This window comes from Suricata suricatta, chromosome 15 (genome assembly GCF_006229205.1).
Source record: "Suricata suricatta isolate VVHF042 chromosome 15, meerkat_22Aug2017_6uvM2_HiC, whole genome shotgun sequence".
Taxonomy (NCBI): domain Eukaryota; kingdom Metazoa; phylum Chordata; class Mammalia; order Carnivora; family Herpestidae; genus Suricata; species Suricata suricatta.
In genome coordinates, this window is record NC_043714.1 from 62,090,059 (window position 1) to 62,117,745 (window position 27,687).

General features: G+C 41.6%; 1 protein-coding gene across 5 annotated transcripts in view; it reads left to right on the forward strand.

Moving 5' to 3' along the window:
- The first annotated feature begins 251 nt into the window (after nt 1–251).
- Nucleotides 252–27,687, forward strand: part of TBC1D31 (TBC1 domain family member 31) — a 73,408-nt gene continuing 45,972 nt past the window's right edge. For all 5 annotated transcript variants that reach the window (XR_003903303.1, XM_029923780.1, XM_029923781.1 and 2 more), the window contains exons 1-6: nt 252–447; nt 4,577–4,723; nt 9,254–9,369; nt 12,982–13,160; nt 21,669–21,820; nt 25,613–25,772. Coding sequence is in view for 4 of the 5 variants with exons in the window: in XM_029923780.1 (XP_029779640.1) it covers nt 371–447; nt 4,577–4,723; nt 9,254–9,369; nt 12,982–13,160; nt 21,669–21,820; nt 25,613–25,772 (831 nt within the window). In the remaining variant the exon portion in view is untranslated. The remainder of the gene's footprint in view (nt 448–4,576; nt 4,724–9,253; nt 9,370–12,981; nt 13,161–21,668; nt 21,821–25,612; nt 25,773–27,687) is intronic.

Genomic DNA, 27,687 nt, shown 5'->3' on the forward strand with positions numbered 1-27,687 from the left:
CCTCGGAGGGTAGAATTCTCAAGCCAATTGCTGATGCCCCGGTTCCACTCGCAGAAAACTACAATTCCCAGAAGGCTTTGGGCCTCGGGACTGGTGGGTTGAAAAGAGGCGGAATCTAAGAGAAGGTCGTTGGCCGATTCCATCGTCCAGAGCGGCAGGGGTTGCCTGGGCGGAGTTGGGAGGAAACGCGCCTCCACATTGGCTGTGACTAGAAAGGGCGGTGTCCGGCACGCGGTTGGTCGGGTGGCGAGGATCTCTGGCGTCCCGGCCCGAGCTCAAATTTCCCGGGCCGGGAGCGCGGGGCCTGCCGGGAAGACGCCGGGTCGGTTGCGCAGCGGGTGGGCTTCGGCGGCCGCCGGGGGGCTTCGCCATGCAGAGCACCGACCTGGGCAACAAGGAGAGCGGCAAGTTGTGGCACCGCAAGCCCTCCCCGGCCGCTCGCGACGGGTAAAGGCGGCGGGCTGCGGAGGGGCCTGGAGGCCGCGAGGGGCGGTCCGCGTCCTTGGAGAGGCGCTGGAGGCGCTCTTGGGGAGGGTCTCGGGAAGGGGTGGAGGGACGGGTTCTGCCTCTGACTCTGCCCCGGATCCCTGGCCTGGATGACCTGTTGAAAGGCTGGTAGCCTGACTCTCGCTGTGCTCCGGACGCTGAAGTCGTCAGAGACCCCTTTCCCGTCCGGGGGGCGGGGGTCTGGACAGGATTAGAGTGGGTCAGGACGCGCCTGGTTGGTGATGTGCGCGAGACTTTGTACCCGGACGCTGCCAGCCATAATTACCATAGTGGCCCTGTAGCATTCCCGGTGCGCAGTAGATGCTCAGTAAATACTTGTTAACTACTGCAGCTGGAAAAGAACTCGAGAAATGATGCAGGGGAACAGTGCGCTTCGACTCCTTTCAAGTGCTGCAACTTACCCACTTTATATCATTGTATTCAGACAGACAGGCATTTGTCAGCGGTTGGTTGGGCACCTACTGTGGGTCATACTTCGAAGCCATCCGGGACGGCAAGGGAACAAAACAAACTTCCGGTTTTCTGGAGTTTACACGTTAGTGGGCGTGTCAGGGACGACATACAACCAGTGCAAGGGGGCCTCCTAGTATGGCCAGCCCTGCTGCTGCTGGGTGTGTGTTTGTTTGTTCGTTTGTTTTCTTAATTGACTTTAATTTTTTAAAGACAGGTTCAGGTTCACAGCCAAATTGAGAGGAAGGGACAGAGATTTCCCATATACCCCGTGCAGTCACACATGCATCGTCTCTCGGTTATCCATATCCCCCATCAGAAAGGTATATTTGTTGCAGTTGATGAACCTAGATTGACATGTCATTATCACCCAAAGGCCACGATTTATGCTAGAATTCACTCCTGGTGTATGTTCTGCGGGTTTGGGCAAATGTACAATGACCTGTCTCTACCATTATAAAATCCCAGAAAGTATTTTCAGTGCCTTAAAAATCCTCTGTGCTCTGCTTATTTTTCCCTCCCTCCCCAGCTTTTCTTGTCATTCTGGCCCCAGATACTTGCACTGTTTGAGTCCTAGCCACGCAAGTGTGACTTTAATGGAAACCTTTGCCCCGAGCGCTGCCATCTTGGTTCCAATGGCTGCACACAGATTGATCTTAACTTCTGTCCCAGGATTTCATAGCCTTTGCTGCCTCAGTTGGATTCACATTGCTTTTTGTAGTAACTTTGCTGACGACCCCTTGGATGCCCCTCAACAAATCAACAGATTTAAATGCCAACCGTGTTTGCTCAAGCACGGTGCTGGCTGTTGGGCCTGAACCTGGTTTGGTTTCCGATCGCTGGCAGCCTCGTAGCCATGCTGCCTTCCCGTCAGCTCTATTGAATAAATTTTTTGTTTACAGTAGGGATTCTTCAGTAGGCATTTTCATTTCCAAACTTGGAGTTTATGTAAATACTCCCCCTACTTCTGATATACTCTAAATGTTCTGGAAGTTATCACCAACCCACATTAATTCTATTTCTTGTTAAATATCTGGATATACATGCAAGATTAAAAAAGAAAAGAAACAAGTTTTACACAACTGTTATTTGCTGTTTACACGAGAACGTAGTTTTCTTTTTGTTCCTTAACGCTCATTGTTATGAGTGGAGTGAGATGGACTTTCGTTAAGTAAATGTCCATTGACTAGCTCTGTGGCCTTGGGCAAGTTCATCACTAAGACTTTAAGTGAAGCTAATAATGCCTACCAGACAGGGTTGTCTTAGGGTGTTATGAAGACTTTAAAAATAGGGTCTCAAGCATCTTGGTGTTTGGTAAATATTTGATTTTTTAATTATGCTTAAGGACCGACAAACTGTCAGGCAACCTGTGAGCTATTGAAAGGTAGTTCTAAAATAAATGCTTCTCTGAGTGAGTTATATGAAAAATCAGAAGGGCAGAATGTTGCTATTGATTGTGGTTATATCTAGATGGTAGGGTTATAATCAGATTTATTTATTTCTTAGTGTTTTTCTTTACCTTCCTTATTTTGAAGAACAATCATGTAATTTTGTGATCCCAACCCATAATAAATGTTACAGAAAAAGAGTGGAGAGAAAAGTCATTGGCTCTGTCTGATTTTAATTGCCAGAGAACATGTTGATGTTATTACTTATTATTTCAGTACCTTATTCTCCCCCTCTCCGCTTTGGGAATGTCAAAGGAAAACCAAATCTGGACTGTAGTTAAAGTGGTAAAAACAGGTTTTATTCATAAAGGAACTATTGCAATAGAGAAGAGGAGACCTCAGTATTGAAATGGGCTCTGCTCTGAATACAGCCTGGGCAAGTGAGAATGTACAGCCAAGAAGCAGGTTGAGAGTGGATAGAAAATTACTAAAATGAAACATCAAGGATAATGGGGTTCTGGATAAACCAGCCTCTAAGGAGATACTTGATGAAGAGAGGCCAGGGTGATCCGATTGATCAGTTGTCAAGGATGACCAGGTTTTGAGGGTCAGGGGTTATTTTATCGTATTTCATTTTGAGAGTGTAAGCAGGATGGGGGCAGAGAGAGAGAGAGAGAGAGAGAGAGAGAGAATCCGAGGCAGGCTCCACAACATCAGCACAGAGCCCAATGAGGGGCTCAAATCCACGAACCACAAAATTGTGACCTGAACTGACGTCCAGTCATAAGCCCAACTGACTGAACCACCAGGAGCCCCAAAGGGTCAGGGGTTCTGATTAAACTGAGCAGGACCCTTGCTAAAATTAGATTTTACAAGGAAGTACACAGATGAAGGAGTGCCCCTGAGAAGGGGGGGGAGGGGTGGGGGACAGACTAAAGTTTGGGCAAGCAAAGAATCCGCGTCAGAGACTAGATGAAAATAAGACCATAAGAATTTTGCTGTTTCACCCAATGAAAAAAAACCTTATGTTTATACTAATTCAACTTAGCATTACACTTAATTCAATTTAGTATTTTTTTAAATCCAAATTAGTTAACATATAGTGTAATAATGATTACAGGAGTAGAATTTAGCGATTCGTCACTTATATATAACACCCAGTGCTCATCCCAACAAGTGCCCTCCTCAATTTATTATTTTTAATGAAGTGATAATGAGGAAGACAAACATTTCTAATATTTAAATTCATAAAAAGTCAATTAAGATAATTTTCATGGTCAGAAAACTATTATAATATAGAAGGGAATTATTCTGATCTTCATGGAAGGCACACTTCAATTTTAAGAAGTTATTCTGTGCTGCAAGTTTTATGACAAGTTTCTTTTCAGCAGACATGGCACATGATCTCAAAAAATAGTAACTTTAGACAAATAGAGTTGAAAGTAAAACTTGTATATGCTTAATTCGCTTTGGAGTACTTTATATTAAAGAAACAATCTCATTAAGATCTTAAAATTAGGATATTGAATTGAAATTGTTCTTGTGGTAGCTTGTGATTTATATGAAACTGCTTTTCACTAATTACATCATTGCATTATGTGTTTATGGCTTAATGTAACAATTTTATTCAATCAAAAATACATCCTCATATCTTGTTATCTGTCAGTTAATCACAATTTATGAATCTGTTCATAAGTGTGCTTATTTAAAATTTTTTTTTTAATTTTTAACATTTATTCATTTTTGAGAGGCAGAGAGAGCACAAGCTGGGGTAGGGGAGAGGGAGACAGAATCTGAAGCAGGCTGCAGGCTCTGAGCTGTCAACACAGAGCCCGATGGGGTGGGGCTCGAACCCACAAACTGTGAGATCATGACCTGAGCCGCAGTTGGGCACTGAACCGACTAAGCCACCCAAACACCCCTAAAATTTTCTATTTCTAAACGGAAAGCTCTGTGAGGGCATCAACTACTTTTAGGTCCTGGCTTGTTCAATGTCTGACACATAGTGAGTTTCCAAGTACTCGATGAATATATAAACGGCAGCCACTTTGATAATGAATAACTTTCCAAACTACGTTTAGAAATCACTGCAGGATTGCTTCTAGGAGAGGGGAGGGAGGAATGGGTAGACAGGAAACTTCAAAGTGAGTGAAATATATTATAAAACCCATATTTTTTTAATAATAACAAGTAATCCTTGACAGAATTAAATGTTTGTTTGTTTTTGACAGAATTATAGTGAACATCATTCACAGCACTTCTGATTACCTTCCCAAAGTCTTGCGATTTTTGAACGTGTCGTTTGATAGCTCAGGTGACTGCTTAATTGCCGGAGACCATCAAGGAAATATCTACGTTTTTGACTTGTATGGAAACAGGTGAGCAGAGACTTTTGATATATACCTTACTTAACAAGTTATTCACTGCCAGTTACAGTACCTGCTATTAATTATTCATTCAGCAAGATTCATTAAGTTCTGACTACATTTCAGGTACCTTGTAAAACACTGTCACAAGTGCTGACAGAAGAAAGTGGGAAGGCATAGAAAATACATCTAGATTTTTAGGGAATCAAAGTCCCGGTTTGAACAGTATCTCTAGTAGCATGTTTTTACTTAAATTTAAAAACTGCTGCTAACTTATCAACATCCGATACTTTATCAGGCAATTTAGGAAAACATACCTTCCTTTGTACATTGTCACAGTTTACACGTGTAGCAGTTTCAAAGACTTGCTCTTCACTCTCCTGTCTCTGCTTCCTTTGCTGAACAATTTGGTACAGAAGCAGTTAGGTGGGATTGATCGAGGCAGTCATCCCTGCGGCAGGGGGAGGTGGGGGGAGGCCTCTCTGCCTGGCCAGAGTCAGGAGGTGTCTGCATGGGGGATGGGCCATCATGGGAAAGGCAGAGGGCTTTGACGGAGTGAGTAAATATGTTGAGGATAACAGGGGCCACGTCTCTAACAATTGGAAAGGGGAGTTACAGATATGGAAAAGTAGAAAACTAGAATGAACCCTAGGGCACTGGATTGGAATTGGATATATATCTCTTTGCACTGCTGGTTTTGAATATATAGACATAGAAATAAATGGAAATGTATATGAATGAACAAAAAAAATTTTTTTCAGGTGGGTGTGTGCATGAGAGAAGGCGGGAGAGAGAATCCCAAGCAGGCTCCACACTGTTAGCACAGAACCTGACATGAGACTTGAGCTCACAAACTCTGAGACTGTGACCTGAGCCAAGATCAAGAGTTGGACGCTTAACTGACTGAGCCACCGAGGTGGCTGAATTATTATTTTTTTTTAATAATTTTTTGGGAGATGGGAGAGGGGCATAGAGCGAGGGAGAGCGAGAATTCCCAGGACCATGAGATCGTGACCCAAGCCAAAATCAAGAGTCAGATGCTTAACTGACTGAGCCACTCAGGCACCCCAAGAGTGCATGGATTAAAGCTATTTCCAGCTTTGTCTGCTCAGAGGACCTGGGAGCAGCACCCAATAGCCGTGAATATACCCAGTACCCAGTTCTTTTGTATATACCATGTTCTGCTAAAAGTAATTGGATCCTTGTAGAAATGGCCAGTTTCAGGATGGAAGTACAAGGTGAGCCGGGAATGTTTTGCAGCCAGAAAGAAGGAATTATTTAAAGAAAGGGTATCAAAAGGACATAAATGTCAGCTTAAAAAAAGCTCCTTCTTGCCACATTGGAGACACTTTGAGTATAAAAAAATGATAATAATGGGTCAGAACCCATTGAGTAAAATAGAAATCTTTTAAGTTCATGCTGTAATCAGTAAACCGTTTCATGAGAAGGGATATTCGGGTAGTCACAAAGCACCTCCCCACAAAGTGCTTACTAATTATAGAGGAGAAAAAGGTGAATTATACACTGAAAAAATCTAGCAAACACCACGCTATTACCAAATGATTAAAGTGAACCAGTGGAGGGACCAGTCACTGACGGGGTGCAGGGGGGCAGCATGGTGTCACTTCTGTGGTGTTCCTGTCACAGAAGTGTGACCTGCATCGACTCCATGGAATCCGACGTACAAAGCTAAATTAAGGGATTGTGTAATGAGATGGCCTATAATCTTCCCAAGGGTCAAGGTCGTGAAAGTTGTAGAAAGAACAGAAGATTGCTCCAGTCTGGGGGAGACTAGAGACGTGACAAGGAAAGGCATGAATCGGGACTGACCCTTTTGCTATGAAGGACATGGCTGGGGACAGCTGGCAAAACTGAATAGGGTCTGAGAACTGGGTGGTGGTAACACAGAAATGTAGTTTTCTTATAGTTATATTGTGATTATATGGGAGAATTTCTTTGTAGGAAACGTGGTCTTGGTAACGTATTCTCAAATAGTTCGGGAAAGGAAGAAGTCTTAAATAATTAATTTATCTGTGATTTATTAGGTAGAAATCTCTTTAATCATTGTTTCTGCTCTTTACCAAAAAAGTCACAGTCACAATTCTCCCACCCTTTTCTTTTGCCTACCTACCTACCCTGCCAATTCTCAATCTTAAATCAATACAGCTGTCTCTTCTTTGCTCCCACTGCTAAAGAAAACAAAAATAACTGTTGATTGATTGCATTACGGAATAATGGACTTCCAACATCAATGATGCTTTCACTTCATTTGCTCATCAATAGTTATTCTCCCACGCTCTTCCAGCACTCCAAACCTTTGCCTGCTTCCTTGTCTCCTTGTGTTTGACCCTACTCTTACTCAACTACCTGGCCTCCTGCTCCTGAGAAAACAGACACTTTGAAGCTTCCTTTCCTTCTCCCCAGACCAGCCTCAGATATATAACCATCCATATCTCTGTCAGTTTACTCATAAAACTAAGCAAACCTAGTTTCTTCCAGTGCTAATCTTGATCTTCTGTAGCCTCCCCAGCCCACCCATGGGACCTTGCACCGTGAGTGTTCCTCTCTTTTATTTTGTCCCCTCTCCCTTTTCTGTCCGTCTGTAAAGCAGAAAGGTTAAGTGGCAGAGCTGAGACTTGAAATCGGGCTTGTCTGATTCTAATTCCCACTAGATGGGTGTTCCTCAGAAGTCTTACTTGCCCAGTCTACTCGTCTCTCTTCAATTCTCCTCATAGTATATACTTTTTCATAAGACTTTATTTTGAAGTAATTTCTACACCCAACATGGGGCTCAAACTCATGACCCTGAGATCAAGAGTCACTACCAGCCAGACCCCTCCCCCATCTTACTAAATACTCATCTTCCCCTCCTCCCTGGAATTTTTTTCTTTTGCTTCAAGGGACAACTCTTTCCTGATTTTTCCTCTCGTCTGATCATCTTTGCCCATGTTCTGCTGACTCTTCCGCCAGGGCCGCCCCTGAACTGTGCTGCTCAGGCGTCTGTCCTTGGCCTGCTCCCCTCCTCGGTCCACATGTTCTCAGTCATAATCTCATCAGCAGCAAGCCTAAGCTTTCAGCTGCTGGGCAGATACTGTTAACCCAGATCTGCTTCTAGTGCCTGCTGGAGAGCTTCTCTGTCAGGCTGTCCTGTGTAGGAGCCATGGGCCGCATCGAGCTCTGGAGCCCTTGAAAGTTGGCTACTGCAGGGGCACGTGGGTGGCTCGGTCAGTTAGCATCTGACTCTTGCTTTTGGCTCATGTCACGATCTCCCAGTTTGTAAAATCAAGCCCTGTGTCAGGCTCTGCGCTGACATCAGGGAGCCCTCTTGGGAATCTCTCTCTCTTCCCCTCTCTCTGCCCCTCACCCAGTCTCTCTCTCCCAAAATAACTAAATAAACACTTAAAAAAAAAAAAAAAAAGAAAGTTGGCTAGTCCAAATTGAGGTGTGTTGTTAGTGTAAAAATACATGCTGGGTTTGGAAGACTTAGTATGAAAAAAAACGTAAAATATCTTAATAATTTTTTATTGAATAAATGCTGAAGTGATAATTAAATACATATGAAGTAAAATATGTTATTAAGATTAATTTACCTTTTTATTTCTTCAATGTAGCTCCTCGAACATTCTAAATTACACCTGTGGCCAGCATTGTATTTCTTGGACAGCACAGCTCTAAATGATTTGCAAAGGCCTTCAACTCAACATCTTTAAAACCAGGCTTATTTTCTACCCCCAGGCTTGTCCTTTTTTTGCCCAATCTTGAAAACTTGATTTTTTAGTAAATTAAAATCTAGCTATGTGCCAAGTACTCTGCTAAGCACTTAGCATGTTATTTCATTTATTCAACATATTCTCTCACTTAATCATCACAACAGCCTTATGAGACCTCTTTCCCCACCCTCATTTTGCACGAGAGGAAGTCCTGAATCCTCCCCTTCGCCTCATGTTGGTGGCGTCACCAAGCCCCTCCCCGCTTGACTCCTCACCCTTGGCCTATTTTTCTTTCTGTGATATCCCCGTAACTCAGACTAGACGCTCGCCAGTGCCTTCCTTCCTTTTTGTTTTTGGGTTTTTTTTTTAAAGTTTGTTAATTTATTGTGAGACAGAGAGAGTGCAGGAGGGGCAGAGAGAAGGAGAGACAGAATCCTGAGCAGCTCCACACTGTCAGTTGGGGCTTGAACTCACGAAATGTGAGATCGTGATCTGGAACCAAGAGTCCAATGTTTAACCGACGGAGCCACCCAGGCGCCTCCTTAGTAGCTTTCTTCATGGTTTCTTCTTGGCCCTCTTTCCATTTGCCTGGCGGCCGGAATCCTCTTCCTAAAAGCCATTCCTCGTCATAATTCTACTGTGCTGAAAACCTGGTAAGTACAGTCCAGCTTCCTTTTTGTGGCTACAGCACCCTTCATAATCTGTGTTTGACCTACCAGAGTGAGCATTCATTTTTATGCATTTCATTATCTTCATCTCTAAGGACTCCTCCAACGTGAAATTTGTGATTGTTGGAAGAATTTCTGATACTAATGCAGTAATTTCTCAATAGGTTTAATCTTGTTCAACGAACAGCCCAAGCTTGCACGGCTCTGGCCTTTAACCTCCATAGGAAGTCTGAGTTCCTTGTGGCGTTAGCTGATTACTCTATTAAATGTTTCGATACAGGTAAGAAGTCCTTCTGTTTATCTTTGGAGTAAGAGTAGAATTTAGACTGAAGCGCAGCAAGGAGTTTGCCAGTCTGTACCGTCTGAGGGGGCGGGCCCCACAGGACAGCCCTCACTTTGGACGTTAGCCACAATTTGGGGGTCCCGGGACCACCGTCATGTCAGACCAGCTGGCTACAAATTCAGGGTTTCCCACAGCGACCCTCAGGTTTGGTCATTCACTGGAATGACTCAACAGAACTCTGGAGCATACTCCACTTCTGATAATAGTTTTACTGCAGCAGGAAGGAGACAAATTAGAACCAGCAAAAGGCAGGCCACGTGGGGTAGGAAGTGGGAGGCTCCCCGGGGAGGAGCTGCGCTTACCCTTAGGGGCATAGTCCCCTCCCGGCATTCACACCGAGTATTGCCAAACCAAACGTAAACCTTAGCCTTGATGTCCAGGGCTTTTATTGAGGCTCCGCTACGTAAATTTTTGATTGTTGGGTTATTGCCCACCTCTTTGAACTCAAATTTCCAGCCCTCCTCCTCTCTCTGGAGGTTGGGTGGATACCACGTGGCCGAACACCCCAACCTTCCAGTCACTCGCATGCTTGGTCTTTGCCGTGTGGCCAGCCCAGGCTCTGAGGTCCTCTCCTCTGGCCGCCTGCTGTTGTGTGAGGCACCTGCCGTGGATAAGAGGCGGCCTGTCACTGGGGAAATTTTACAGGTTTGTGGGTTGCCTCCCCGGAACCTGGCCAAAGCCCAGAGCACTCTTTGAAGCCCCAGTTCCTTACGATGTAGGTCCAAGAATAATAACTTTCTTAATGTAACCTATGTATTTTATACCACACTGTATATTTTTAGAAAATTTAGAGTTCTGTAAACTAAACCTCTTATTAAGAGAAAAGATATCTCAATGTATTGTTTTTTTCTTGTTATTAGGGTACTTGATAGAGGGACACCTGGGTGGCTCGGTTGAGTGTCCACTTTGGCTCAGGTCATGATCTTGAGGATTGTGAGTTTGAGTCCCAGATCAGGCTCTCTACTATCAGCACACAGCCCTCTTTTATCCTTTGTACCCCCCTCTCTCTCCCCTTCCCCGGCTCACCCTCTCTCAAAAATAAATAAACATTACAAAATAAGTGAAGTAATAGAATATTTTAAAAGACAGTGATAACACTAGTAATAACAGTGATAGTTAACACTTACATAGTGTTTACTCTTTGCCAGGTACTGTTCTGTGACTTTATATATATTAATTTCAATCATCACATAACCCACGGAGATCGATACTGTTATCTCCATTTGCAGAGGAGGAGACTGAGGCACAGAAGTAGCCTAACCAAGGTCCCATGGCTTATAAGCAGTGGCGCCAGGGTTCCGTACCTGGAAGCCAAGCTCCAGGGTCCTGCTCTGAGTCACTGCTACACTGTCACTGTGTGCATTAGGGGACAAACTAGTCACCCTTCAGTAATGCCCAGATGCCATCCATGTTTGTATAGTAGGGACCTTTCTTTCTAGTCTGTTTTCTCTGCATATGCCTCTTTTACGTTCTAACAAATACATGATCATCTTATCTATACTGTTTTGTGGAGTCATTTTTTTTTTAACCTCACTAAAAATATTCATATAGAATCTTAAAATCAGTACAGAAAATTCTACTCTGTAGATGTTTGCAACACCATAATTATTAAACCTGTTCTCTATCAGCAGATGTTAAACTGTCTCCAATTTTTGGTGTTAAAAAAACACTACTGTCACAGAAAACCTGAATGATTATACTCATCTGTGATTGCTTCCCTTGGATTTCACCCGTTCTCTTCTCTCTCGGTTCCGTCTGTTCTGTCTGTTGAACCCCCACCCCCACCAATGAAGCCCTTTCCTTCAGATGTTGTCTCCACCTCCCCAGCCACCTCCCTTTTCACTGCTGACTCCTGCTTCTTCACAGCACCCGTCGGTGGATTCTGACTCTTGCTCTCCCAACTCCATGCTGTTTAGACTTCTCTAAGGCCGTTAGTAACCTCTGATTGTTCAAATGTTTGTTTATTTATTTTGAGAGAGGGAGAGTGTGCATATGTGTGAGTAGGAAAAGGGCAATGAGAGAGGGAGAGAGAATCAAGTAGGCTCCACACTTAGCACAGAGCCCGACGTGGGGCTCGATCCCACGACCCTGGGATCATCACCTGAGCCAAAATCAAGAGTTGGATGCTTAACTGACTGAGCCACCCAGGCACCTGGTAACGTGATTGTTTAAACCCTCTTTACACTTTTCACTCTCCCCCTTATAAAGCATTTAACACTTTGCTTTATGGTAAGACTTTAGTTTTCATACTTCTCTCTCTCTTGGTTCTCTTCCCACCATTCAGGCTGCTTCTCCGTAGTGTCTCCTGTGTTCTTTCAGTGGTCCCTAGACTTTTGGAGTTTTGACCCAATTAGAAAGTAGAGGAACAACAACCCACATGGGTTGTCAGCTTTTAATTTTGCCGACATTGGAAAAAACAATAGAGCTTCATTTCATAACACAAGAGATTGTTTTTAATGATAGAATGCAAGATTAAAAAGTAGACATTCTATTTAGCTTTATGAAAAACTCCTGTCATTGTCCTTATTCTCATTTCACTGAAGACCAGTGAAAAATTGATCATTAACTAATGCCAGACTTCAGACTGGTGTTTGGAAACTGCTACACTGTCCCCAAGGATTTCTCTGTTCCTCTGTTTTCGGTTTTGACCTACTTTGTGTCTTAATGCTTCCCAGATTCACATGTTGCTTTCTGACTATTCTCAGTTTGATCTTGCTGGGAGAAAAAATTCTGTTCATAAAAGTAAAACATGTTCACCACAGCAAACTTGGAAACAGGAAAATGTAAGAGAACATAAAAATCACTTCTAGTTTCATGACGCAATGATACTTATCATGAAGTTTTCGGTATTTTCCCTGCCGGGCTCTTTTCTCTGCTTCTGTCTCTCACGCACACGTGTGCCTCAGAACCCGTTTTAAAAATCAGATCCACCATCTCTTCCTGCACTGCTGACTCCGTTTCCCCTCGTGTGTTTCTTAAATCAGCTAACAGTATCGCCATCTAGTTCTAGAACTAAACTAGAGCCGTTGAAGTCTCAACTCGGCTTTTATTCCGGTACATCTGTTTGACCACACAGTGCTTTGAGTTTCTCCTTCATAGCTGTTGAATGTGTTCCTTTCTCCACTGCCACATTGTAGCGTAGACCTTCCTTCTGGCCTCCTCGGATGATTACAGCAACAAGTAAACTAGTTGTCTCGTCTCTTCTTTCTTTCCAGTGAAACCCCCATGTGTCTTCAGAGTGCTGTCTCGGAAATACACACCATATTGGACCCTCTTCTGTATCAAACTATTACTCACAAGAGAAAGCCCAAACTCCCTACCATCACACTTACGGCTGTTCCTAAACTTTTTTCATTTGGCCTCATCTCCTCACATGTCTGCGGCATTCATGTTACTAACCTGTTCCCTTGTGCATTTGATCAGCCGGCCGGCTCACATTGTTGTCGATGTTAATGAAGGTGTCTCATATAAATCCCGGCCACCGGTTGAACCAGTTCTTGGATGCTATATAGAGTTTTCCCTATATGACTATTTCACTTTTTCCCACAGTTACCAAGGAGCTGGTTAGCTGGATGAGAGGACATGAGTCGTCAGTATTTTCGATCTCTGTGCACGCCTCGGGGAGATATGCCATCACTACTTCTTCAGACACCGCACAGCTTTGGGACTTGGATACCTTTCAGAGGAAAAGGAAGCTGAATATTCGACAGTCTGTGGGAATACAAAAGGTCAGTGAGCGCGGGGCACACCTTGCTCTGTTGGGCTTCCCTGGCTGGTGTCTCGGTCCACAGGATTTATAGATGATGTGAGAGTAATGACCCACTTTGTCCACATAGCTGTGTTCTGACAGCTCAGCAACAAGCGAAGCAGAGTGGCCCATGGATTACAGATGTTGCTTGTGGCTAAGATTTCTAACTTACTGGGGTTTTGGTTTTGAAAAGTTTCAAACAGAGCAGATTTGTAAGAATTTCACAATGAACACATGTACACCATGTGGGTTCTACCATTAAACATGTTCCCATACTATCCTTTACTTTCGTGATTACGTTATTATGTTATGTTATAATACTGGATTAAGTAAGGTTCTATCCATCTTTATGTCCCTCTATTCATTCTTTTTCATTTTAAAGCAAATTGCAGACATTAATGTACTTGCCCATAAATACATAAGACTGAATTTAATTGACTGTGGTTCAGTATTTGTTGATGTGCAACTTACATATAATGAAATGCACAGATGTTTCTATTCATTTGTTAAGTTTTGGCAAATACATATACCTTTGTAACCTTGTAATACCTTTGTAATAATAGGTGTGAACCTATTATTACTGTCATCCTAGAAAATTCCCATATATCCCTTCCCGGGTAAGCACTACTCTGATGTTTTTTTTACTGGAAATTAGTCTTGTCTGTTCTAAAATTTCAAATAAGGGGCACCTGGATGACTCTGCCAGTTGAGCATCTAACTCTTGATTTCCGCTCAGGTTATGATCCCAGGGTTGTGGGATCAGATTGAGCCTCGCATCAGTCTCCATGATGAGTATGGAGCCAGCTTGAGAGTCAGTCTCTGTCTCTCTGTCTGTCTGTCTCTCTTTCTCTCTCTCTCTCTCTCCCTCTCCCCTGCTCATACTCGCTCTCTCTTTCTAAAAAATAAAATAATAAAATTTCAAATAAATACAACAAGTCAGTAATGGTGTATGTGAAGGTTTTCTCCTTCAGCATGATGATTTTGAGATTCACCCATGTCATTGTATATACTGTAGTTGATTTCTTTTTATGTATTTATTTATTATTTATTTTTAGCTTATTTGGGGAGAGAGAGCAGAGCACAAGTAGGGGAGAAGCAGAGAGAGGGAGAGAGAATTCTAAGCAGGCTCTAAGCTGTCAGTGCAGAGCCCAATGTGGGGTTCAGTCCCACAAACCGTGAGATTATGACCGGAGCCGAAATCAAGAGTTGGACACTCAGCCAACTGAGCCACCCAGGTGCCCCTGTGCCTCTTTATTGTTGATCAATATTCCTTTGTATACATGTATCACTATTTTAAAAATATTCACTTCTTTTGCTTTTATGGTTTAATTTTTTTCTTCCCCATTTGATTAGCTAAATACTATTTTCAAGATTGTCTGAGTCTCCCATGTGATTAATTCTATTGCTTTAGGTTATATTATACATGCAGTATTGCTTTTAATTTCTTGGTCATTAACGTGAACAGCTAGCAGTGCATGTCAACCAGAAATTTATTTTGTAGTCTCCGTGGACATCTCAGAGTTCTTTAGATTGCCTTTAATAATTAAAAAAAGACAAAGTTGCAGCCAGCTTATTCATCAGGGATTTAGGCCAAATATCTTACTTAGTAGGTCTTTTCTTCTTTAATTGCTTTAGTCCTCAAATTGAATTTTAAATTCTAAAGAAGAGTGCATTGGGAGTTGAACCCACAAAGGAAACAGTTATGAAACAGTGACACAAAAACCATCTGTTCTTTTTACCATGAAATTAAAAGTAGTAGATGCTGCATAGTTGCCAGCTCTAACTTTTCTTGGTCCTTTAGATATTTTAGCTTAAAAGACAAGACGCCAAAAGTTAGTGATAGGAGAATAAAATTTAGAGAACGTACGTATAACGGGCAGTATGCATACAAGTGTCGTTCTAAAATAATAGGATATCATATGCTGTACGTTACCTGCAAACATTTTCTCAAAGGACCAGATGATAAATATTTTTGATACTGCAGACCAAGAGCAAAATAGGATATTATGTGTATACTTATAAGACCGTCTACAGTGAAATAATTACGGAAAAAAACACATAAAAACCATTCTTAGCTCATGGGTTATACAAGAACTGAAGGTGGGCCTGATTGTTTCCACTCCTGGCTTATTCTGTTGAAAACAGGAAGTAATTGTAAGTTAACCTTAAAGTAAAACTTTTGGTCTTACCAAGTTTTTACTAAATCTATGTTTTTATTCCAGTTTCTGATTCTGTATTTCTAATAGAACTTTTGGGGCTCCTGGGTGATTCAGTGAGTTAGGCCTCCAGCTCTTGATTTCAGCTGAGGTCATGATCTCATGGCCATGAGATCAAGCCCCATATCAAGCTCTCTGCTGGGTGTGGAACCTGCTTAGGTTTGTCTTGAGTGCTTTCACGCTCTTCCTGTCTCAAAAATAAGTAAATAAGTAGAACTTTTGTGGAGGGTTTTTGTTTTGTTTTTTGGTGATACATGGTGACAAATGATGCTGTGAGTTTCATTAATGATGGCTTTTTTTTTAATGTTCATTTATTTATCTTTGAGACAGAAAGAACATGCAAACAGGGCAGGGGCTGAGAGAGGGATACCGAGAACTCTAAGCAGGCTCCAAGCTGTACGTGCAGAGCCTGATGCAGGGCTTAAACCTATGAACCGTGAGATCATGACTTAAGCCAAAATCAGGAGTCAGACTCTCAACTCACTGAGCCACCCTATGATGGCTCCTTTTAATTTAAGACAGTCTTATACCATTTTTTTCCTATGACATTATTCATTTATTAAACATTTATTTATTTTTGAGAGACAGAGCGTGAATGGGTGAAGGGCAGAGAGAGGGAGACACCGAATCCGAAGCAGGTTCCAGGCTCTGAGCTGTCAGCACAGAACCCGACGTGGGGCTCGAACCCATAGACTATGAGATCATGACCTGAGCTGAAGTTGGAGGCTTAACCGACTGAGTCACCCAAGCATTCCTCATTTATTTTGAGAACAGGCTAGTTGTCCTAGAAAATGGCCCAGATTCTCAATTGGTCTCACTGTTTATCATTATGTCCTTTAACTTATTCTTTCATTTTTATTTCTTGTAAGCCATAAGTTAAATCTGAAGATTTGACTAGATTCATGTTCGCCATTTTTGATAAGCTGTTAACCTTAGGTGTTGGATGTGCACAGTAGTAGCACTCGCCTTAGGGCTGGCTTCAGGGAGGGGTGGTTCATGTCAGCAGGGGCTGCTGCCGGGGCTGCTGTCTGGTCCTGTTACGGGATTGTCTCAGTCCAGTTGGATATCTACTTAAAAAGCTGCAAGGTAACTGTGTTGTGTTTCTTTTGAACTACATGAAATGGATGAACAGTACCTCATCAGCACTTCAGAAACCTGAAACTTTTTAAATAACTCACTTGGTGGCACAATGCGATCTCCCCTGAATTCATTTGGCAGCAAAATCTGAACTGAATTGACATGAGGCTGAAATATTAATATGTTTGAATATGGAATATTGCCCCAGGTCACCCAGGAGTACGTACGTAATGTTACAAAATATAAATCATATTCCCTTTCTCAAGGTGAAAGTAATTCTGAATTCCGAAACACATCTGGCACCAAGGGTTTCAGATAAATAACTGTGGACCTTTGACTTCAAAATGTCTTTAAAGAACATGTTGTTCTGGGGCATTCGGGTGGCTCAGTCAGTTGCGGGTCCAACTCTTGATTTCGATTTGGGTCATGATCTCATGGTTCGTGGATTTGAGCCTCTGCTGTCGGTACAGAGCCCACTTTGGATTCATTCTCTCCCTCTCTCTCTCTCTGTGTTCCTCCCCCACTCGCTCTCTCTCAAAATAAGTAAATAAACTTCAAAAATATGTAAATAAAAAGAATCCGTCATTCCAACATCTTTCCACTGGTTTTTGTACGTGGCAGTAGCCGTAATTAATACCAATAGCAATAGATCCCAATTGTTCAGTATTTGCTGTGTACCTAACATTTTGTTTAGTTATTTTTAAACTTAAATAATCCTAAAAGCAGATATTGTTCTCATTTTACAAATGGGGAACCTGAAGTTCAGAAACATAAGAAATGTGCCCTGAGTCACATAGCTTATCAGGGACCTGCGTTTGAATCTAAGCCCATCTGACTCAAAAGTCACTCCAGTGCCACAGCTGCCTCTCAGGCCAGGCATACCTCTTCATACTAGTAGAGTTTGATGATTTTGTGGATGTTTGAGGTAGAATATTTAAATTAAATATTTGAGGTTTTTTAATAAATCCTAGGATTTCTGATTACTGTGGTTCGGTATGTGTCCGAAAAGGTTTTCTGATGGGTGTAAGAAAACACTGACAAAGGATGTCTTTGTTGCTGGACTTAATTCAGTCTTTGTGTACAGTTGGCGCTTGCTAAATTTTTGCTGAATTGTACATTTGACTTAATTGTACCTTTGCTCTCCTGAACTCTCAACTTTGAGATTTTTTTTAATGTTTGTTTATTTTTTTGAGAGAGAGAGAGCACAAGTTGGGGAGGGGCAGAGAGAGGGAGACACAGAATCCGAAGCAGGCTCCAGGTTCCGAGCTGTCAGCACAGAGCCAGATGCGGGGCTTGAACCCACAAACTGTGAGATCATGACCTGAGCTGAAGTCGGTGTATTAACCAACTGAGCCACCCAGGTGCCCCCTGAACTCTCAACTTTGAAAAGAGCTCACCTGCCTCTCAAAAGTGGGTTGGACATGGGCTTGAGCCCTGCCTCGGGCTCTGTGCTGACGGCTCAGAGCCCAGAGCCTGCTTCACATTCTGTCTCCCTCTCCGTCTGCCCTCCCCTGCTTTCCTACTCTCTTTCTCTCTCTCTCAAAAATAAACTAAGTTTTTTTTTCTAATTCAAAAGTGAGTGGGAAAGCCTAAATTTTCCTATTTTATAAGGAAAACTACAGCCTATACTGCATTTTGTTAGCGCTTTTGAAGTTTTTTCCAAGCTTTTTATGATTGTCAAGACGACACTATCTAAATAATGACAAGATTCATTAGAAACAATTTTATAATCATTAAAATCTGGCAATTAAAATCACAAATCTAGTAATGAATAATCATGTAGGCAACAATCTATCACAGCTCTTCCCCTAAAATAGCAATTGGTGCTTATTAACTTTAAAGCTTTTGCTTCTCCCAGTAGGAATAAACTTTATTACTTTTCTAGAAAAATATTGCTAATTATAATAATCTTAAGTTACTTTTTTCGACATTGGTTTTTAAACGTCTCAGCCTTCATTACAGACCACAGTGTCTTTATTGCACTTCTTTCCGTAAGACCTTCCTATTATAAATCTTCCTGAATCTGTTGGCAAACCATGTGCCAGAGATTGTCTTTGATAAAGTGAGCCAAGGACAAAAGCGAGGGTTGAATCAGGCAAGGGCAGCAGTCGAATTAGCATTTTTTATTATGTCTTATTAGCATTAGCACTGAGTAGATGGTTTTAATTAACCACTACGTCCCATGGTGCACTATGTATGTGTATGTGTAAGGGCTGCGGTGTTTTAACACTATTTATTATTGAAAAAAGATACTATTCTATGTATATCAGGTAAAACAGTTAATGATAACAGCCAGTTCTACTTTTATAAAAATTACAGGTTTCATTTAAAAAAAATTTTTTTTAATGTTTATTTCTGAGAGAGAGAGAGCATGAGCGGAAGAGAGGCAGAGAGAGAAGGAGGCACAGAATCGGAAGCAGGCTCCAGGCTCTGAGCTGTCAGCACAGAGCCTGACGCGGGGTTTGAACTTACAGACCATGAAATCATGACCTGAGCTGAAGTTGGACACTTAACTGACTGAGCCACTCAGGCAACCCGCCTGAAAATTTTAAAGTAATATCATTAACTATGAGAATCATTTCTTAACTGTGTGTGTAATAGGTTGGGTGAAAACACAGATTACATGCAAGGTTACAGAAGTATTTCATATAGCTGCCTTATTGATTCGTCATTTTTGTAACAATGGAGATAGCCACAGTAGATGTGACTTTGATCCTGCTTATCCCCTGGACGTTTTTGGCCTGCTCCCTCTCATTATGGTGATGACAGCCATATCCAGATTGTAAATACCCAAGAGACACTCCAATCCAGCGTTAAAGACGCTGAACACTTCCTCCCCGAAGAATGTAGCATTTCAAGAGAAAACAGGCCTCCTTCTGACACTAGTAAATTCTGAGAGTATGTGGCAGATCAGGGAGCAGAATGAGAGACTACAAATTGTCCAAGGTGTTCTGCCTGCTCAGTGGGTCCCTGTTCCTCTCCAACACAAGAACAGATTCTATGTTCAAATACAAAGTGTTATAATAATCTTGGATGCAGTTAAGACGGCTATTCTAGATGGGAATCAAAGAATAAAGAGCTGGAGATACTGTAGCTAAGGATTAAACCACGGAAATAGCTAAGGCTGTTTGAGGAGATGGGCAGGAATATTTTGTTCTTAGGGTATTGGTTTCTTCCATTTTCTTTCCTTCTTTCTTTTCCTTCCTTCCCTCCCTCCCTGTGTGTGCTTTATACAAATGACACAAAATTATATTAGAGGCCACTGAAATTCTTATGAGAGAATGGTGAATTTTAAATAAAACTTTATATTATCAAAAGCAAGTACTGTTGGGGCGCCTGGGTGGCTCAGTCGGTTGGGTGTCTAGCTTCAGCTCAGGTCATGATCTCACCATTCATGAGTTCAGGCCCCGCAGCAGGCTCTGTGCTGACAGCTCAGAGCCTGGAGCCTGCTTTGGATTCTGTATTTCTGTCTCTTCCTTCCCCTGCTCATTCTCTCTCTTTCTCTCTCAAAAATAAATAAACATTAAAAAAGAATTTTAAAGTAAGCATTGTTTAGTGTTTATGTAATAGAAACTAGCATAAAATGGTATTTTCAAATTTGCTAATAAGTTCAATCTCAATTGTTCATTAAATAGTCATGAATAGAATACCGTGTTTTTGGTTTCAACTTTTTACTCTTATAAATAATGCTCAATAAACACTTACATACATTTATCTCAAAGCACTTTGCTGGTTTTTCCTGAAGGATTAACTCTTAGAAGCTGACTGACTAGTTCAGGTGTGATGTGTATTTTCAAGACTGTTGAGATATGTTGTAGAATTTCTGTAATGAGTTTTTATTCCCAGAAGCCATGTATGACAGGACCTGTCTGCTACACTCTCACCAACATTTAATATTTTTAACATTTATGAGTAGTTAGTATTCCATTGTGTTTATATTAGTATATAGTTTGTAAATAGAATACATATGTTAGCATCTGTATAGTTTGTGTACGTGAATATGTGCGTGTTATTTTTATAGTAAATTTGATACTCATAAAATGCTATCATTGTTTTCATTTGAATCTTTTGTAAGGTTAAATATTTTAAAATTTTTACTTAGCATTTTATGAATTGCCTAGTTATTTTACTCCCCTATTTTTTATTTAAAGGGACTTTTCCTTTTAGTTTATGAGATATCAGTATTATCCCATTATATGCTGTAAATGTCTTTTTTTTTCCAGTTTAAGGAAAAGTAACTTTTTGTTAAAGTTGTGGTTTTTTTTTTTTTTTTTTTTTAGGGGCACCTGGATGGCTCAATCAGATGAGTGCCTGACTTCAGCCCAGGTCATGATCTCATACTTCACGGATTCGAACCCTGTGTTGGGCTCTGTGCTGACAGCTCAGAGCCTGGAGCCTGCTTTGGATTCTGTGTCTCTGTCTCTATCCACCCCTCCCCTGCTTGCTCTCTCTTTATTTCTGTTTCTCTCTCTCTCAAAAATAAACACTAAAAAAAATCTTTCAAAATTTCTTTTTAATGTTTATTTATTTTTGAGAGAGAGAGAGGAGGGAACAGAGGATTCAAAATGGGCTCTGTACTGAGAGTCCTGTGCAGGGCTCAAACTTACAAGTGGTGAGATCATGACCTGATCTGAAGTCAGATGCTTATCCAACTGAGCCACCCAGGCACCCCAAGAAAAAGTAACTTTTCAAAAGAAAAATTGACTACTTGTATTAATTTATTTTATCTTATTTTTAGAGAGCATGCAGGAGGGGGAAAGGGAGAGAGAAAGAATCTTTTTTTTTTTTTTTAACATTAATTTATTTTTGAGAGAGTGTGAACAGGTGAGGGACAGAGAGAGAGGGAGACACAGAATCTGAAGCTCCAGGCTCTGAGCTGTCAGCCCAGAGCCCGATGCGGGGCTCAAACTCACAGAGTGTGAGATCATGAGCTGAGCCGATGTTGGATGCTCAACCGACTGAGGCACCCAGGAGCCCCAAGAGAGAGACTCTTAAACAGGCTCCTCACGAGTGGAGCCAGACATGGGGCTCAGCCCCACAACTCTGGGATCATGAACTGAGCGGAATTCAAGAAGCGGATGCTCAACTGACTGAGCCACCCAGGTGCCCTGACAACGTGGATAATTTTAAATTTAAGGAGGGCTGTGGGGCGTATGATCATTCGTTATATAACAATAATTGTTTTTCTCCTTTAGGTTTTCTTTTTACCATTAAGTAATACCATCCTCAGCTGTTTTAAAGACAATTCCATCTTCGCCTGGGAATGTGATACTCTTTCTTGCAAATATCAACTGCCAGCTCCACCTGAGAGCTCTAGTATAGTATACAGAGTATTTGCCGTGACCAGGTACTGTGCATTTTACTTTTTATTAAGTTTTTTGGTTTTTTGTTTTCTGTGGGTTTTGTTTGTTTGTTTTTGTAATCTCTACATGCAACCTGGAGTTCAAACTCAAGACCCTGAGATTAAGAGTCACACGCTCCTCGGACTGAGCCAGCCAGGTGCCCTGACAACGCAGTCATATGAGAAAAGTTTCCTTCAAACTTACATGTGATCTGTAAAACTTCTTACTTTATTGTGGCAAATTTCAAATCTACACAAAAATATAAAAATATGTGAAGCCCTGACTAGAGTATTCTTATTAGTTGTAATAATCAACTAATAGCCGCTTCTGTTTTATCTATAACCCTCCTATTACTGCCTCCTGCTCCCCACCACATTGCCTTAAAGCAAAGCCCATGCGTACCGTTTCACCCGCAAGCATTTCGGTGTGTGTCTCTGAAGGGAGGAGTCCTTTTTGAACATAAGTGTAGTACTGTCATCACACTTTCCAGTTAATTAACCTGTTTCACACTTTTAAAAATCAATAATTTCTTAGCATTCTCATATATCTAGTCTTTGTTCAAATCAGGATTCAGGTTCACACAGTGTCTTGGTTAGTATATCCCTTGTTAAATTTTTTCTTTGCAGCCTATGTAAGGAACTGGTCATGTGTCCTGTAGCATTCTCTGTATTTCTGGTTTTGCTTTTTGCATTCCTGTGTGACTTAATGTGACCCCCCCGCTCATCTGCATTTCTTGTAAACTGGTTACACTTAGGTTTCCTATAAATTGGAGGCTTGGTCTGATTCAGGTTTGATTTGGGGACAAGAAGCATGATAGGTGGTTTGTGTACTTTCATCAGGAGGAACGTTTTTTGTGATATTAGTGGCCATCGATGGACATGACCTAGATCCAGTGTTCCATTCGAGGTTAGCAAAGTGATGCTGTGCTAATTCTGCCATTTCTTCTTCCCTTATTAACTAGAATCCTTCTAAAGAAAAAACTGTCTCTCATTAACTGGCTACTTTATAGTTTTTAATAAAATGCAGGATAAATGCTTAATTTCCCTTCTTTTAAAAAAAATTTTTATGAAAAATGAGTTCATTGGCATCTTTGAAAGGTGGCCAATGAAGACTTTTTTGTATTTCATCTTTAAATGAATGGATTTAAATAGAGTCGACATGATTTAATCCATTAACATTATTTTTAGTGATGCTGCAGTTCTCTCATTGTTGTCCCCTGGGATCCTCTTCAAGTTGGCTTTGAACCCTTTTGATACATCTCCAGTTGTTTGTTTGAAAGCTCTCATTCTTTCTAACTTGACAAAATGTTCAAGGCTGATCTTGTACATTTTCTGTCCCCAACCTGGTATCAGCCATTTTTCTAAAGAGTCTGGGTTCGTATTTTTTGTGTTATTTTCTTAATTTTGTTTGTTTGTTTGTTTGTTTTGAGAGAGAGCGTGATCAGGGGAGGGGCAGAGGAGGGGGAGAGATAGAGAATATGAATGAATGAATGAATGAATGAATGAATGAGAATCCCAAGCAGGCTCTGGGCTATGAGCGCAGATACCAGCATGGGGCCCCGATCCCATGAACTGTGAGATCACGACCTGCGCTAAAATCGAGTCCAACCCCTAACCCACAAGCCTGGTTTCATTTTTGTGGGTAATGATATTTCAATCCAATCTGGAGGCTAGGGGGTACTCCTTATGACTGATTTGGTCAACATCTCTAGGCCTTTTCAGTGGAAAGAGATAAAAAATACATATTACTTCCTCATTTTCTTTTACCCTCTTCTAAGTCATGAGTAAATCCCATCAATTCCACCAAATTATATCTTGAGTTGGTCCGATCTTCTGTGTATAGCCACAGCTATCACCCTCCTCGAATGACCCTAGTCTCTTTCAGGCTCCTGTAACACCGTCCTTATTTTGTCTCCGTGTTTTCAATTTCATTTCCTAAAGTCAGTCTCTACATAGCATATAGAGTGGTCTTTTTAAATCATAAGTCAAATAAGTCAAATCCTATCACTTAACCTGTTGAACTCCCTTGAAAGGCTTTCCCTGATATTAAGAATAAAATCCAAACTTCGTACAGTATTCCTGAGGTCTCTGTCATCTGGCCTTGGCCTTCCTTTCTTTCGTTCTGTTTCTTTCCCCTTAACACGGTTAGGGCCACACTTGAGGGAGGCTTCTCACTCTTCCTTAGGTACAACCTTATTCCTTTCTCAACACTATGTACTGGTCAGTCTGGAATTTCAACCAGCATGGAATTCTTCCTCCAAATCATCCCATAACTGGCTCGTTCACTTTTTTTAATGTTTATTTATTTCTGAGAGAGAGCAGGAGCAGGAGAGGGGCAGAGAGAAAGCAGGACAGAGGACCTGAAGCAGGCTCTGTGTTTACAGCAGAGAGCCCAATTCAGGGCTCAAACTCATGAGCCTTGATGACCTGAAGTCAGACGCTTAGCCAACTGAGCCACCCAGGCGCCCCTGGCTCATTCATTTTTTAGGGAGCAGACCTTCCTCCTTTCCCAGCTCTAACTCCCATCTCATTTTATAGTTTTTTTTTTTTTTTATGTTTATTTTTTGAGAGACAGAGAGCAGGGGAGGATACACAGAGAGAGGAAGACACAGAATCCAAAGCAGGCTCCAGGCTCTGAGCTGTCAGCACAGAGCCCGATAAAGGGCTCGAACTCTCAAACCACGAGATCATGCCCTGAGCCGAAGCCAGTTGCTTAACTGGCTGAGCCACCCTAGGTGCCCCTCGTTTTACAGTTCTTTATAGAACTTACCAGCTGAGATTAAGTTCATCTGTTTGCCTTCCTCTAGACTGGTGCCTGAAATGAGACCAGGCTTGTATTGTATTGGTCCTTGGTGAATGAGTGAGCAACAGCCTTGCAAGTTAACACAGCCTATTCTCTGTACCTTTCCAGAAGTAGCTTTCTTTGATCAGGAAAAAAGTTTGGGCTTTTTGAGTTTTCATGTAGCAGTGTTCTACCAATTCAGTGTAGTCATATGTGAAATATAGGAGGTTGGAGGTTAAGTGACTTCAAGATTATCCTATAAAAGATAAGTGTTACTCAGAAATCGTCAGTCATGTCATCAAACAAATATATGTTAAGCTGGTGTCTTAATATAATAGGTAAGAAAATACATGTTGTAAACCTGAGCTTTCCTATATGGTAGCCACTGGGCGCGTGGAGTATTTAATAAAAATCAAATATGGAGCTCAGCCAGTTAAGCCCCTCCCTCTTCATCTCCTCTTAGGTCGTGATCTCATGAGATCACATTCGTGAGGTCAAGCCCTGCATCTGGCTTTGCACTCGTACAACAGAACCTGCTTGGGTTTCTCTCTTTCCCTCTCTCTCCGCCCCTCCCCTGCTACTGCTCTTCTCACTCTCTCTCTCTCAAATAAATTAAAAAAAATAAATAAAATTAAGAATTTATTCAGAAGTATTAGCCACATTTCAAGTTCTCATTCACATGTGGCCAATAGTGACCATATTGAGCGGTATAGATACAGAGTATTTCTATCATGTTGTATCATACCGACAGTGTTGCTATAAACAATTCATGTTAGGGGCGCCTGGGTGCCTCAGTCAGTTAGGCGTCTGACTTCGGCTCAGGTCATGATCTCGTGTTTCGTGGGTTCAAGCCCTGCATCAGGCTCTGTGCTGACAGCTCAGAGCCTGGAGCCTGCTTCAGATTCTGTGTCTCCCTCTCTCTCTGCCCCTCCCCCGCTCTCACTCTGTCTCTCAAAAATAAATATTAAAAATTAAAAACAATTCATATAGTCAGTTTTTCACTTTTTGTTATACAGAGATGGTCGAATCCTGGCAGCTGGCGGTAAATCAAATCACCTTCACTTGTGGTGCTTGGAAGCTAAACAGCTATTTAGAATTATTCAGATGCCTACTAAAGTTCGAGCCATTCGCCATCTAGAATTTCTCCCTGATAGTTTTGATGCTGGTTCCAATCAGGTTAGTAATATAAATAAATGCAGGACGTTATACTTTCTGAGAAAGAGCATATCAGTTTCTGAACTATATTAGCTCTCGTAGTTAACTGGTACCCTGATTGTTACAAAGTCTTGAAATTGCTAATATTGTGAAGAGTCTAAAATTGAAAAATTTTGAAAATATTAGGCCCTGTATAATACTGAAAATTTAACCTTTTTCTAAAATCAACACACTTTAAATTTATGTCATACTTTATGATTTACAGGGTGCTTTAGGATGGTGACTTTTATTTGCACACAGGCACGGAAGGTATTCTCTCCATTACATAGACATTAAAGCTTAGAAACGTTAAGTGTCTCATCAACATTTCTATTAATTGTAAGGGTTAAAAAGGGGGCTAGATTAAAATTTTCTCTTTGTTGTACCGTGGGTTACCTACCATCACTCACTGCCTCAGTTTTATGAAACATGTTTCTTTGTGTCCTGCCTTAATTTACAAAGTACTTCCCCCTCTACACACCCACTAAAAACATTTTGTTTTGGCTTACGTATTTTATTTTATTCATCTTTTTTTTTTTAAATAGGCTCCATGCCCAACATGGGACTTGAACTCATGACCCTGAGATCAAGAATCACATGCTCTACTGACTGGGCCAGCTAAGTGCCCCCGACACCATTTTTGTTTTTAATAGTTGAATAATGAGACCTTAACTTTCTTATTTTAAATTGACTATTTTGAGTCTCATGCTTTATCGAGTTACATATAACTCATGACCCGGAGAGTAAGAGTTGCATGCTCTATGGACTAAGTTAGGTAGCTGCCCTTAACTTAAATTTTTGAATATGTAATATATTTGCAAGATGGAAAACATTAAAATAAAAGAAAGTGAACTGAAATCTCTTCTTTTCCATTTGTCCAGTTATTCTCTATAACTGCTATTGTTATAATAGTCCACTGTTTCTGCCACTTTTTTCCCCCTAAAGTTTATTTATTTTGAGAGAGAGCAAGTGAGCACAAGCAGAGAGAGGGAGAGAATCCCAACGCAGGGCTGGCTTATTGACCTCGAAGATTGTTCTATGTCAGTACAGAACTTCAATTTTTTTTTTAACTGCATAATATTTTGTAGGTTTTTACCCAGTCCTTTGTTATTGGGCACCTACCCTATTTCTAGTCCTTCTTTTACAAATAATATTGCACCACATGTGCTTAGGGCTGGCTCATTTGGAAGAGCATGCAACTGTTGGCCTCAGGGTCATGAGTTCAAGCCCACGTTGCCTGTAGAGATTGCTTGAGTGAGTGAGTAATAAGTAGAAAACGATGCTGCACTGAATAACTTTTTGCATGGACTGTTTCACACATCCTGTCTGTAGGCTAAAATCCCAGCGTCGAAGTGGTAGTTCTCAGAATCATGTACATCTGCGACTTTGTCAGATCTTGCCATGTCGCCCTCCGTTGTCAGCTGTGAAGGAGGGGGTTTCCTACAGCCTGACCCAACAAAATAGATGGTCACCTTCAGACCGTCTCCAGCTACTTCCGGACTGTCTCCTTCGTGTAACAAGTGACATGAGCATTTCGTGCAGTCACGTGGTGGCACTGCTTACCAGCACCGGCACGGGGGAAAGAGCCCATGCACAGATTAGGCGGTAGAGGAGTTTATTGTATATTTGCTTATGCTTTTTTAGTACATGTTTTTAATTTTTCAAATTATGTGACTGAAAACGAAATTTTTTCCCTTAAAAGCCTAGTTTCCTTCTCACCTTCTACTGCCCGCGCAGCCCACAGACTTTCTTTCTAACCCAAAATGTCCGTTACAGCTGCCCAGAGCTGGGTGTACGTGGGGCAGGGGGACAGATGCCCGCTGTCTTCCAGCTGCAGGTGTGGTGAGTGAGCGAGGGCAAGCCCCCCCCCCCCCCCCCCCCCCCCCCCCCCCCCCCC